Below are 14,565 nucleotides of genomic sequence, written 5' to 3' on the forward strand. Positions count from 1 at the left end.
TTAATATACTGGACATAATCGACTATATGTTTCCTTTCTGTCTTTAACTTGATGATTTTTCTTTTTCTGTCATTTGGTTGTATGTTTCCTCTTTGCTTATTGAGTCATTTCAATTGGGCTTGCGGAAGTGAACAAAAGATTATCTTCATTCAAGCTCAGGGAACAGGTCTAAAAATATCTAAAATGTCTTGTAATGAGGCCATCTCTTGAATTTGGGACAGGCGGATTTTGACAAAGATTGAAAAACAATCTTGGGTGATTATGTGAATGCTAAAGATGAATAAGATTGCCAGAGAGAAGTCTCTGTACAACCACCTCAAAGTGCTACAGGTCACAATATTATAATAATAATAATAATAATAATAATAATAATAATAATAATAATAATAATAATAATAATAATAATAATATAGCAGTTAGAATAATAACAGCCTAGTGTAGATCCTGTGTTGTCTCATATTAGCCACTGTACTTTGTAGTTTCGCAGTCCTTTCTGACTCCCAAGCAAAGAGGAAACAGATTGGTTGTGAAGAACTGCATGGACACTTAACATCCTCTCTGTCTGTCAGGTTGAGGAACGTTCCAAGCAGAACCGCCAGAGCTCTCCGGCTCTCCAGCACAAAGTGGCCAATCGTATTTCTGATCCCTCCCTGCCTCCCCGCTCAGAGTCCTTCAGCAGTGGAGGCATACAGCAGGCCCGGACGCCTCCCATGCATCGCCCGGTAGAGCCTCAGGTACTTCTTGACCTCCTGATTTGTCTTAACAGAGTTCAGATGTGTTGTGAAAAACACTGACCCCAAAGTTCTTAATTCAGATGGCGCACCTAGTTTCGGTGAAGTCCCATGGCTCCTCCATGACAGGATCCCAGTCGCTGCATGATCAGTCCTCTCAGGGCGTCTCAGCCTTCCAAGAGGGTCTGTCACCTCACCGACCTCCAATGCCTCGCCAGAACTCTGACCCTACGTCAGAAACCCCGGCCCCACCACCTCGCATCACCAGCCGAGATGAAAAGTTTGACCGCAGCTCTTGGCTGAGACAGGAAGATGATGTCCCTCCAAAGGTGATAATCTGGGATGAAATGTGTGGTTTTCCTTGTAATCCAATGATATTAATAGTAATATTCCTTTTTTTTTTTCTTTTTTTTTTTTTTTCTTCCCACTCTGAAGCAGTGGGTCTCAACTGGTGGATTACAGGTCTTTTCTGATTAGGTCCCAGAAAGCAAAAAACCTTGCTGAATATGAATAATAATCAAATGTAACTGACCATATAATCGAGGATAGTTAGGACTATGCAAATTTAATACGCTTGTCAACTTTAAAAAGGGAGGAGAAACACCTTCTATATCTTTTGTCAAAGGCTGTGCATCCAATCAAACTCTACAGTATTTTGGCACAAATATTGTAAAAATATAAGAAAATGTTTAACTACAATAAACGTGGGTTCCATTGGATTGTACCATATTTATTATTTTGTACCATATTTTATTTTCTTAGTTTGTGTCATTCATCCTTTCTTATTTAAATAATAATTAGCACAACTTATGCAGTTTTTGGCAAATATAATTTCAGTTTTATTTTAAAGGGTTAGTTCACCCAAAAATTAAATTCCTGTCATTAATTACTCGCCTTCGTGTCGTTCCAGAAATTTCATTTTTGGGTGAACTAACCCTTTAAGGACATTTTTATTTACCATTATACGAGTAACCTGATCTGTTTAGTGCTGTGTTGAATCATCACTTGATGTCCCAATGTGAAAACCTGAACCAAAACCAGTTGAGATCCACTGCTACAGAGTGCATGTCATGTGATATAGGATATAAAAAAACTAAGCCTATATTTTTAAAAATCTGTTTTTCTAAAGTGCATCTTAGTAAAGTAACATCTGTTAACTTGCTTCAGGTGCCCCAAAGGACCACTTCCATATCCCCTGCGCTGGTGAGAAAAAATTCTCCAGGGAATGGGCCAGGTGGACTGGGACCAAGAACCGGAGCACATGTGATTCGAGCCAGGTCTATACATCCCACACACTTTTCACTAACTTACATACATATATACTGTATGTTTATTTTATTTATTTATTTATTTATTTATCTTGACACTTTAACCCCTTTAACTCTAACTGCTAGTAGTAAGTTAATCAGTCTTCTATGATCGAAATGATAAACTCCACGTCTTCCTTGTGTCCTACCATTGCCACAGTAACCCAGACCTGCGGATTTCCATGGAGTCGGCTCTCCAGAGAACCAGCAGTGGGAGTTCTTCCAGTTCTAGCACGCCCAGCTCTCAGGGCGGCTCCAGTGAGAGGAACCGGGTGGGAGGTGAGAGACCCTCTGGATTATTCTCTCAGCCTGAGCACATACACTTGGCCTCTGCACACAATGTCTTGACATTCAGTTGTCCCCACAGGCTCCAGTAAACCTGAGGGATCCCCAGCAGTGTCCCAAGAATCCAAGGCCAAAAACCAGGAGGAGAACAGGGAGGTGACCAGACCCAGCCGACCAGCGGTGAGAAACACATTTCCTAAAATGTATCATCAAAGTGTAACTGCTTCAAATGTTTTTGCTCTGACAGGGCTGGTTTCCAAGACCAGGATAAGCCTAAAATGAAAATATCTAACCCTAAACTAACTATCTCTTTAAGATCTGCACTGTTTTCCCAATTGATGTTCTTTCCAAATGTGTCTTTACCATCAATTAAAGACTCCATTAAATCAAAATTAAAGTGTTGTGGCTGTTAATCCATATCTATATGCTAGATGTAAGCCAGCAGAAAGTATGTCAACGCAGCAAATAAAACTTGTCAAGCAATTTTATGGGGTCTTTAATATATCACCAGTAAATCAAATCTCATTTGAGCTAACCTACTCATAACCTTTCGATAACCTTCAGCTAGCTTAGATATGTAGATGTTCACATTTGTCTCAGAGGTATAAAGACTGTGCCGCTTTGTGTTACTAACCATTTTCTCATTTAACATTTTGTCTAATCCGCTCAATTGTTCCTCCACCCGTGGTTTTCTATTGTCAATTCTCCAGAGTTATAAGAAAGCCGTAGATGAGGTTAGTGACATCTTCTCACTTCATCTCTCTCTGCCCATTTTCGTGCTCCTTACATTCAAGCACTCGTTCGCTGCCTGTCTCATCTATTTCTGTCACTCGCCCTCAAGTCTTCAATCCTTCTCTCATCAATATTTCATGCCACCTCTCATTCCTTAACTCCCCACCAATCTTTCTGTCTGTCGGTCTTCTTCACAGCTTCAGACGCCGTGTCAGTCACCATCATTAGCTGCACATTTCTCCATCGCACCAATTTGTCACAGTCGTTCACAGTGTCAGTAATCCTTGACTCCATCTCAGAGTTTTCACTGTTACCTAGGCAACAGCTGTCCTAGGCCAAGGAAAATGGATTTTGTTTAGATGTAATGTTATGTTTTTTGTTTAAAAAAGGACCCAATTATGCAATTACACTGCAATTATGTATCTTAGGCTACGTCCACATGAAGCCAGAGCTTACCCTATCCTATCTTTTTTTTTTTTTTTCCCTTGTCTTAAGAAATATCTGCGTACACACGAAACCACTGAAACGACTCGAAACGATGTAGTATACATGCCAGATCAGTTTGTGGCGCAGTAATTCTGCAATAGAGATACACTAAAAACAAAGAATAAGACTTGGAGCATGCGCTTTTATACCTTGCACGCTGTATACAAACTTTAGTAAAGCTTCGAAATAAAGCTTTATTTTAATTTCGGTAGCTTCTGCAGCACGAACACAAGCATGTAGTACGCTATTGTTGTTGTTGTTGCTGTTTCGTGCTGTTAGCGGTGTCAGACTAGGGTCGACACGTGGGGTGATGACATCATCGTTTCTCAAAATATACGGATTGGCTGTACACGAAAACGCAAGGGTGTCGTTTTCAGATTTATCCACTCTGGGACTGGTTTGAAAAAATTGCGGTTTCACCTTCTGAAAACGTCGGATTCGTCTGGACGAAACGCCTATATGATACAAAATTTTTGTGGACGGGGCCTTATTGAGGGTATTTAATTGTGTAGCTTTTTAAGAATATTAACTTTAATTGACCTTAATCAGTAAAACCTTTCATTTAATTTGACATGAAACAAAAACAAAGCAGTGAGGGATAGAAGTACAGAGCATTCAATGGTTTCTGAAGCTTTTTTTTTTGCGTAAACTGTAATTATCATTAGGGCTGCCCCCTAATAGTCGACAAGAAGAGGCTTAGTCAAACAAAATTGGCATTAGTTGGTTAGTCGCAGAAAGAAAAAATACTCCACAGGAAGTGACAAAATCACACAGTCTGTCACAGACAGATCGTTAATGGCAGGAAATCCAAACATTTGCCTATCTTTCATGATTCATCGTCCTCAAATATAGCTTATCACTTGAAACTTATAAGTAGGCTAGTCTAACTCTCTAACATTAATCTAGATAAACGTGCTCCATTATTTGGCGCATATCCAAGTGTTTGTGTGGAGAGCGCGCTTACTGCATGACATTGAGATTAAAATACTCCATTTTTGGTCATACAGATAAGAATAATCCAACATTTGAAACTGTAAATGGTTTGCTTTTATTTCTGTAAATTCACAATAACAAAACCTTGTACTTTCGTAAAAGAATGAAAACAGGATGCGCTTTCTGCCGTCTCTGTGAACTTGAGCGTGTCATAAAAATGAACTGAAACTCATATACTTGCCTTACAGACATAAGAAATATAATATAATATAATATAATATAATATAGCAGATACTTGCCTCACAGACATGAGAAATATATCTATGGAAAGCTTGAAATATCTACTTTTAAATGAACCGATTCAAATCTAAAACAAATATTGACTACTAGTCGACTAGAAAAATCTTTAGTCGAGGGTAGCCCTATCATTCATACAAAGTGTCAGACAATTTGTGTAAATTATTTGTAAAACCATTCTTACGTAAATTGTCGCATTCAAATTAATGCAATCTAAAAGTTTCTTTGAAAATCACTACAAAACTATTATGTAAATTGATGAATTTCTTGAATCGTTCTTGTGTAAATTGTTGCGATGTCTTTGCGAGCGAAACAAGCTAATCGAAAGTCATTTAAAGTGTTCGAAAAAATGTTCTTGCATATTGATGCATTAAAGTGCGAGCAAGAACAGAATGAACTTCTTTCAATTATTTTATAAAACTATTCTTACATAAATTATAGCATACAGATCAGATTATTACAACAAATTTATTCGTAAACCCATTTTTACATATTTGTCACATTACATTCAATGCATCAATTTACATAAGAATGATTTAGTTTGCACAGAAATTGGTTAAGCTCATGTTTCATGAGTCAGATACAATATCATTTTGGTATTAGATGACGTACAATTGGTCGCGTACCATGTTTCCTGGGTTCTGTGACTACTGGATAGTAGAGCTGGGACAATACATCGATTTGCAATTTGCGATACAATGATTCTGGATCGATTCTGATATTTTCTCTCTCGAATCAATTCAGAGCTTAGTTTTAACAGCAGATGGCGCTCTAGGCTAGTTTTTAACCGCACACTCAAATGCTCATGAAGAAGAGTGCTGGAGAGTGATCATGTGTTCGGATGAGTCATATAAGTGGTTAAATATACTTGCATCTCGGCTCAGAATGCTTTTATGACGTGAGATTAACGTAAACAGCCCACTGCGAACACCCTTGTAATTCACTTCAACCTTTTCAAAATGTATGAATGATTATTTTAAGTTTAAGTCGTGTGTGTAAAGGAACTGGAAGCAAGCAGAGTACAGCTGTTTCTAAAGCACGTAGTGCCATTTGCTGTTAAAAACTAAGCTCAGAATCTATTTGAGAGAGAATCGCGATACAATTGCATCAGATTCTTTGTATCGAGAATCATTGTATTGTCCCAGCCCTACTGGATAGACATTTTCGTCAGCTGCTCAGGTAATCAACAGTACAACATATTGAATGTACTGTACTTCTATTCCTCAAGCTTGTTTTCATTTGTGTCAAATGAAACATGGCATCTTTAAATGCTCTGGATTGTTTACAGAGTCATATTCCAGGTGTACAGGTTGTACATTCAGTCAAAATTGGAAATTAGCATCTCTTTCAAGCATCATTGTTTAAATATAAGAGCCCAAGAGTTGACTTCCGGTTTCTCAGTGATGTTTTCTCTCTATCTGGCTGCCTGGTGGCCTGTCAACAGGAGGAGCTGGTAAGACGGGCACAGAGCAGGAGCTACTGATTCCTACTAACCTTCTGCATGCAGGGCACAGGCCTCAGGAACAACCCCTAGTTCTGTTTCAGTTCTTCAATGTGTTCTGGTCTATTATTTCTCTGACTTGTGCACGTGATGGTTTATACAGTTGTGCATCATTCTCCGAAATGATGGCAGATGTTTTATCCCACCTTCAGAGTTGATTTGTTGTAAAGCTTTATAAAATGTTTTACTTGGTATGCTTATCTGTAATGTTACAGATAAATACACCATTTTTTTGTCTTCCTCTCCCTTCTCCGACCTGACCCGTCATTCCCTGCCCCAAAGGACCTCACTGCTCTGGCCAAAGAACTCCGAGAGCTGCGACCCAATGACGACACCAACCGGCCTCCCATTAAAGTGACGGATTATTCCTCATCCAGTGAGGAATCAGAAAGTAGTGAGGAGGAGGATGGAGAAGGCGGGGCTCATGATGGAACGGTGCCTGTTAGTGATATTCCACGCATTATGTGAGTGCACCAAAACTGTTGATTTCTTTTTTTTTTTTTTCTTCTTCTTCTTTTAGTCTGTCAGATAGTTTTATTTTAGTATTATTTGTATACTATTATTTATTAATATTTTGAATTAGCTTTTATTTTTTATAATTTTAGTAAATTTGTGCTTTTGTCATTTTTATATTGTAGTTTTTTTATCTTTTTAATTTATTTTTATTTTAGAAATTTTAGTGCTTCAACTTCAGCTTATTTTATTTAGTACCCAAGGCAACATTTCTAATTTAAGTTTAAAGGAACACTCCACTTTTTTTGAAAATAAGCTCATTTTCCAACTCCCCTAGAGTTAAACAGTTGAGTTTTACCGTTTTCTAATCCATTCAGCCGATCTCCAGGTCTGGCGGTACCTCTTTTAGCATAGCTTAGCATAGTTCATTGAATCTGATTAGACCGTTAGCATCTCGTTAAAAAATGACGAGAAGCAAAGTTCCTTGATTATTACACCGGAATGAGAGTATAGTTCCTAGTCATATCGGCCTAGAAAATCACAACTTTTCATTTTCCGTCGGTCTTAGTACACGATGTAACTACAGAAGAGTCAAGTTTTAAATAGGAAAAATATCGAAACTCTTTGGTAATTTTTTAACGAGATGCTAACGGTCTAATCAGATTCAATGAACTATGCTAAGCTATGCTAAAAGTGGCACCGCCAGACCCGGAGATCAGCTGAATGGATTCGAAAATGGTAAAACTCAACTGTTTAACTCTTGGGGAGTTGGAAAATGAGCCTATTTTCAAAAAAAGTAGAGTGTTCCTTTAAGCTTTTCATCTAAAATATATATATATATATATATATATATATATATATATATATATATATATATATATATATATATATATTATATATTTTATATATATATATATATATATATATTTTATATTATATATATATTTCAATAAACAAAACTGATTTTGGTTTTGGTTTTTGATTCTGACAAAATATCTTAAAGAAAGCTTCATCATTTATGTGTATTTTTTTTGTCCTATTCTCCCAACAGGCCTTCTGCTGGCCAGGGTGGCACTGATTCAATGGGCAACCAGGAGGATTCTCATGCCAATGATTCATTTGGCAAAAATTCACAAGACGGCACCCTAATGATGCGAGAGGTATGTGTACCTGCCTAGACCGGTTCCTTTCCCTACACTCATTCCTCTAGTGTGTCAGTTTTATTTCTCTTTTAGTTTACCAACTCATGTTTATTTTTGCCTTGGTTAAGCCTTGTTTTATTGGGTTATGTTTTGGTATTTCTTTCACTTTCTTCTGATTTCTCCAACAAAATTTCTGATCAAGCTTGTCGCACACTTGCTGACAGAGGCACTCTCCGTGCATTTCCCAAATATCTCTGCAAGATGGCTTAGCCATGCAAGGGGCCTGCAGTAGTGTAGCCCTACTCCTCTTTCTGTTCCTCTCTGCAGACGTTTGGGGAAAGAAAGCTCGGTCATGCCGAGAGCAATGGTTTCCCCGGTAACTCCAATCTGCCCGATCTAGTGCAGGAAAGCCACTCGCCTGGCGAGGGCCCTGGGCGGCATTCTAGTGGGCTGGACCTGGACTCTGTGGCTGAAGTAGGTGACGGACAAGCCTGTTAGAGCCACCCTGCACTCCAACCCTCAAATTTCTAACCCGACACATCTAATCAATCCCCATTCAATTCAGATGCACATGTTTATCTGGTTGTAGATTCACTGAAGCCCAGATCTCGTCATAACTCATGTTCCTTTCCTTGGTTTTATTTTGTTTGTTTGTTTGTTTGGTTCATATTTATTCTCTTTATTTCATTTGCTATCATTTTAAGCTTACATTTTTGAAACATTTAAACATGTAGGACAGTGGCCTGTCAATAAGATGCTTTCTCCCTTTTGCCCCATTTTCCCTTCTCGTAAGTGGCCTGATTTTGTGCTTTTACTGCAAAAATGTTTTATTAATCAGTGTTTTTCTTATTTTTCAGTGAAAATATCTAAACGTCATGTCAACAAGATTAATTCACTCGGAAAAAATGTGTAATATTTACACAAATACACAACCGTTTAAAAGTTGGTTGGGTTGGTAAGATTTTTAATGATTTTGAAAGAAATCTCTTATGTTCATCAAGGCTGCATTTATTTGATCATAAATAAAGTAAAAACGGTAATATTGTGAAATATTACATTTAAAATAGCTATTTTCTATGTTAATATATTTTAAAAAGTAATTTATTCCTGTGAATAATTCCAGTCTTCAGTGTCACATGATCCTTCAGAAATCATTCTGATATGCTGATTTGGTGCTCACAAAACTTTCTTATTATTATCAATGTTGAAAACAGTTGGAAACAGTATTAACTTTTATAAACAGTATTGCTTTTTATTCAAGATACTTTGATAAATAGACAGCATTTTATAATCTTTACTGTCCCTTTTGATCAAATTAATGTGTTCTTGCTGAATAAAAGTATTAATTTCTTTCATAAAAATAAAATTCTTACACATCCTAAACTTTTGGACAATCTTGAAATAAATCTGTAAGAAAATAAACACACATACAATACTGATTAGTTGAAAAACTTTTGCAGTGCTTGCTTTTCCTGCTAACATTTTACGGTAAATGGACTTTTCTAACTGCAGACAAAACTGTGCAAATGTTGCATTTAGTTCATGTTGGAAACTTTTCGGTTGTGGTCTACAGTCAGTCATTAGATGAGACAGTTTATATGGTTTGTGAATGCTTGTTTCTCACATCCTGATTCTCCTTGTTTGCAGTTTGGGAGTGGATCTAAAGCCTCCTTCACTCCTTTTGTGGACCCACGAGTGTATCAGACCTCCCCCACAGAGGATGAGGACAACCCTGCTTCAGGTGACTTATCCACCTCTTATGCACCTTTTTCACTGAAATGTTGTACTTTTCATTAGTGGAAATGCTCAGAATGGAGCGCCAGCTCTGGCATTGGCCTATTGTTGATTTAAAAAAAAAAAAGGGGGGTGCTAAAGTTTCACATACATGATATGAAGAGCACTCACCAAAATCCTACTGCAAAGAAAAGCAGTCCGTGATTATAATGTTTTTTATTTGGCCACGCAGCTCATTTTGCAGACGAGCGCTTGCGACAGGAGCAGGAACAGGAACAGGAACAAGCTCGACTGAATGAGGCTCGGAAAATTTCTGTTGTTAATGTCAATCCCACCAATATTCGGCCACACAGCGACACACCGGAAATCCGCAAGTACAAGAAGCGCTTCAACTCTGAGATCCTGTGTGCTGCACTGTGGGGTGAGTCCAAACTCAAACTTTTATATGACTTTATACTCTACATCTGTTCCTAATTGAGAGTAGCATAAATGCCTTCATATCACTTCAGATCCATATTATGAACTACAGATTGTTTGTACGCTTGTTTTTGATCATTATAGGAGTGAACCTGCTGGTAGGAACAGAAAATGGACTCATGTTACTAGATCGCAGTGGTCAGGGCAAAGTCTACAATCTGATCAACCGCAGGCGCTTTCAACAGATGGACGTTCTGGAGGGTCTCAATGTCCTGGTCACCATATCAGGTGAGTTCATTATCAACTCTCCAGTTGACTGGACAAAGATCTGTTTTGTTTATTCAGTTAGTTTTGTTAGATCTCTGTATTATCTGTATGTAATTAGAGGTTTATAATTCCTCTTTTTTCACAGGCAAAAAGAATAAACTGAGGGTCTATTATCTGTCATGGCTCAGAAACAGGATACTTCACAATGACCCTGAGGTAGAAAAAAAACAAGGATGGATTACTGTTGGTGAACTAGAGGGTTGTGTCCATTATAAAGTCGGTATGTCCTTTGGTCAATTTGGCCAAATAATTGTTTTTATATCTAAATTTACTTTATCCAACCATCCATCTGTCTATTTATATATCTGTCAGTATGTCTATCTATCCATCTGTCCGTCTGTCTGTCGTTCTTTCTTTCTGTCTGTCTGTCGTTCATTCTGTCTGTCTGTCTGTCGTTCATTCTGTCTGTCTGTCTGTCGTTCATTCTGTCTGTCTGTCTGTCGTCCATTCTGTCTGTCTGTCTGTCGTTCTTTCTGTCTGTCTGTCTGTCTGTCGTTCTTTCTGTCTGTCTGTCTGCCGTTTTGTCTGTCTGTCGTTTTGTCTGTCTATCTATCGGTCTATCTATCGGTGTGTCTGTCTGTTGTTCTGTCAGTCTGTCTGTCTGTCTGTCTGTCTATCATTCGTTCTGTCTGTCTGTCTGTCGTTTTGTCTGTCCGTCTATCTATCTGTCTATCGGTGTATCTGTATGTCTATCTGTCTATCTATCAGTGTATCTGTCTATCTGTCTGTCGTTCTTTCTTTCTGTCGTTCTTTCTTTCTGTCGTTCTTTCTTTCTGTCTGTCTGTCGTTCTGTCTGTCTGTCGTTCTGTCTGTCTGTCTGTCTGTCCGTCCGTCTGTCGTTCTTTCTGTCTGTCTGTCGTTCTGTCTGTCTGTCGTTCTGTCTGTCATTCTTTCTGTCTGTCTGCCGTTTTGTCTGTCTGCCGTTTTGTCTGTCTGCCGTTTTGTATGTCTATCTGTCAGTCTGTCTGTCTGTCTGTCTATCATTCGTTCTGTCTGTCTGTCTGTCTGTCGTTTTGTCTGTCCGTCTATCTATCTGTCTATCTATCGGTGTATCTGTATGTCTATCTGTCTATCTATCAGTGTATCTGTCTATCTGTCTGTCGTTCTGTCTATCTATTGTTCTGTCTGTCGTTCTGTCTGTCAGTATCTATCTGTCTGTCTCTGTCGTTCTGTCTGTCTGTCTGTCATTCTGTCTATATATCTATCGTTCTGTCTTTCTGCCTGTCTGTCTTTCCGACTATCTATCCGTCTGTCTGTATGTCTGGTATATTCCAATTTCTTTTTAAAAATCCTAATATTTTCACATGTATTTGTTGTTCAACAGTCAAATATGAGAGGATTAAGTTCTTGGTGATTGCATTGAAGAATGCAGTGGAGATTTATGCCTGGGCTCCCAAACCATACCACAAATTCATGGCTTTCAAGGTGAGACAAATGTCCAGTCCAGAGAGACCCCCTTTACCCCTTTAAGAAAGAGCATCTAAACTGCATTACTTTATAAGAAAATAGGCCTTTAGAATGCAGAGCACGAAATGTGCAAATTAAGTAGCTATTTTAGTACTATAGTGCCTAGTGAGTGTGAGAGCGTTCAGAGTACTCCTGCACAGAGCATATTTCGTTGTAAATGTAGTCCCTCAGTAGCTTGTTTGTCATGTTTTCAGTTTCTTTTCTGTCTCTCCAAAGTCTTTCACAGATCTTCAGCACAAGCCTCTGCTTGTGGACCTGACGGTGGAGGAGGGTCAGAGGTTAAAGGTTATCTATGGCTCCAGCGTTGGTTTTCACGTGATAGATGTCGACTCTGGGAATCCATACGATATCTACATTCCATCCCACGTAAGTGACGACAGGCCTGAGCGGAGGCAGCTCTCCCCTCCTTACCCTGATTCCAAGGGACTTTAAATAGGACGACTCCTCCCCAGGGACACTGGCATGCACTGTAGTGTTGATGTCTGTATCACATATGTGTCTTTTAATTACAGACAGGGTCCAAATTTAACACTCAAACCAAATGCAAGTTAAAAAAATGGCTTTGGTGAGAAAAGTAAAACCCTTTCCAGTTGGCTGGTAACTTTTTAGGGACTGCAAAAAAAATACATGATTTTGTTTAATACATAATGGCCCAGTTTCACAGACAGGGTTTAGATTAAGCCAGGATTAGGCTTTAGTTCAATTAGGGCTTTTAAGTAGCTTTTATAAATATGCCTTAGGAAAAAATATTACTGGTGTGCATCTTGAGACAAATTACTGGCACTGACATATTTTAAGTTACATCAGTGCAAGTTGCTTTCAGTTAAAATAGCTCAAACATGCATTTTAGTCTGGGACTAGGCTTAAGCCTTGTCTGTGGAACCGAGGGTATACGTATTAATTGTCTGACATAAGTCGGACCCTTACTAGTTAAATCAAAACTTAATTTTTTAATATATATAAGACATTTATTAAAGACATCTGGCGCAACTTATGTCTTCTAACAAATTGATCCTCAATGAGAAATGTATCATAAGTTTATCAGCATCATTTATTATCAGTATATATCTTACTAACTTTTTATTAACTTAATAAACTACATAGGTGTTGTTTTTTATGTTTTTAAAAACATACAAGATCAAAAATATATGCCTAAAATATAGGAAAACTCAAAAAATGTGTTTTCTTTTTCACAGAAAGTCGGAGACTGGATCTCTTATATAGGTGCTGGTCATATAATAAGAATATCATCAAAAAGTTGATTTATTTAACTAATTCCATTCAAAAAGTGAAACTTGTATATTATATTCATTCATTACACACAGACTGATATATTTCAAATGTTTATTTCTTTTAATTTTGATGATTATAACAACTAAGGAAAATCCCAAATTCAGTATCTCAGAAAATTAGAATATTACTTAAGACCAAGACAAAGAAAGGATTTTTAGAAATCTTGGCCAACTGAAAAGTATGAACATGAAAAGTATGAGCATGTACAGTACTCAATACTTAGTTGGGGCTCCTTCTGCCTGAATTACTGCAGCAATGCGGCGTGGCATGGAGTCGATCAGTCTGTGGCACTGCTCAGGTGTTATAAGAGCCCAGGTTGCTCTGATAGTGGCTTTCAGCTCTTCTGCATTGTTGGGTCTGGCATATCACATCTTCCTCTTCACAATACCCCATAGATTTTCTATGGGGTTAAGGTCAGGCGAGTTTGCTGGCCAATTAAGAACAGGGATACCATGGTCCTTAAACCAGGTACTGGTAGCTTTGGCACTGCGTGCAGGTGCCAAGTCCTGTTGGAAAATGAAATCTGCATCTCCATAAAGTTGGTCAGCAGCGTTGACCTTGGACCTCAGAAAACACAGTGGACCAACACCAGCAGATGACATGGCACCCCAAACCATCACTTACTGTGGAAACTTTACACTGGACCTCAAGCAACGTGGATTGTGTGCCTCTCCTCTCTTCCTCCAGACTCTGGAACCTTGATTTCCAAAGGAAATGCAAAATTTACTTTCATCAGAGAACATAACTTTGGACCACTCAGCAGCAGTCCAGTCCTTTTTGTCTTTAGCCCAGGCGAGACGCTTCTGACGCTGTCTGTTGTTCAAGAGTGGCTTGACACAAGGAATGCGACAGCTGAAACCCATGTCTTGCATACGTCTGTGCGTAGTGGTTCTTGAAGCACTGACTCCAGCTGCAGTCCACTCTTTGTGAATCTCCCCCACATTTTTGAATGGGTTTCCTCTCCAGGGTGCGGTTATCCCTATTGTTATCCCTATTGCTATCCCTATCCCTATTGCACTTTTTTCTACCACATCTTTTCCTTCCCTTCGCCTCTCTATTAATGTGCTCTGAGCACATTAATAGAGCCAAAAGCCAAAAGGCTATTAATGAGCCTCTTTTGCAATGACCTTTTGTGTCTTGCAGGTGTCAATGGTCGTCTTTTGGACAACTGTCAAGTCAGCAGTCTTCCCCATGATTGTGTAGCCTACAGAACTAGACTGAGAGACCATTTAAAGGCCTTTGCAGGTGTTTTGAGTTAATTAGCTGAGTAGAGTGTGGCACCAGGTGTCTTCAATATTGAACCTTTTACAATATTCTGATTTTCTGAGATACTGAATTTGTTTTTTTGTTTTTTTTTAGTTGTCAGTTATAATCATCAAAATTAAAAGAAATAAACATTTAAAATATATCAGTCTGTGTGTAATGAATGAATATAATATACAAGTTTCACTTTTTGAATG

General features: G+C 38.3%; 1 protein-coding gene across 13 annotated transcripts in view; it reads left to right on the plus strand.

The window, feature by feature from the left end:
- The window catches only part of tnikb (TRAF2 and NCK interacting kinase b), a 65,863-nt gene that overhangs the window by 42,581 nt on the left and 8,717 nt on the right, over positions 1-14,565 (plus strand). For 8 of the 13 annotated variants that reach the window (XM_051882627.1, XM_051882634.1, XM_051882628.1 and 5 more), the window contains 15 exons: positions 570-734; positions 815-1,060; positions 1,899-2,008; positions 2,199-2,317; positions 2,406-2,503; positions 3,034-3,057; positions 6,555-6,736; positions 7,777-7,885; positions 8,195-8,341; positions 9,515-9,608; positions 9,834-10,022; positions 10,163-10,306; positions 10,431-10,565; positions 11,670-11,770; positions 12,029-12,178. In XM_051882627.1, coding sequence (XP_051738587.1) covers positions 570-734; positions 815-1,060; positions 1,899-2,008; positions 2,199-2,317; positions 2,406-2,503; positions 3,034-3,057; positions 6,555-6,736; positions 7,777-7,885; positions 8,195-8,341; positions 9,515-9,608; positions 9,834-10,022; positions 10,163-10,306; positions 10,431-10,565; positions 11,670-11,770; positions 12,029-12,178 — 2,013 coding nt within the window. The remainder of the gene's footprint in view (positions 1-569; positions 735-814; positions 1,061-1,898; positions 2,009-2,198; positions 2,318-2,405; positions 2,504-3,033; positions 3,058-6,554; positions 6,737-7,776; positions 7,886-8,194; positions 8,342-9,514; positions 9,609-9,833; positions 10,023-10,162; positions 10,307-10,430; positions 10,566-11,669; positions 11,771-12,028; positions 12,179-14,565) is intronic. The other 5 variants (XM_051882629.1, XM_051882638.1, XM_051882640.1 and 2 more) reach the window with 3 other exon arrangements.

The sequence above is a fragment of the Ctenopharyngodon idella genome, chromosome 23 (assembly GCF_019924925.1).
Source record: "Ctenopharyngodon idella isolate HZGC_01 chromosome 23, HZGC01, whole genome shotgun sequence".
Lineage (NCBI taxonomy): Eukaryota > Metazoa > Chordata > Actinopteri > Cypriniformes > Xenocyprididae > Ctenopharyngodon > Ctenopharyngodon idella.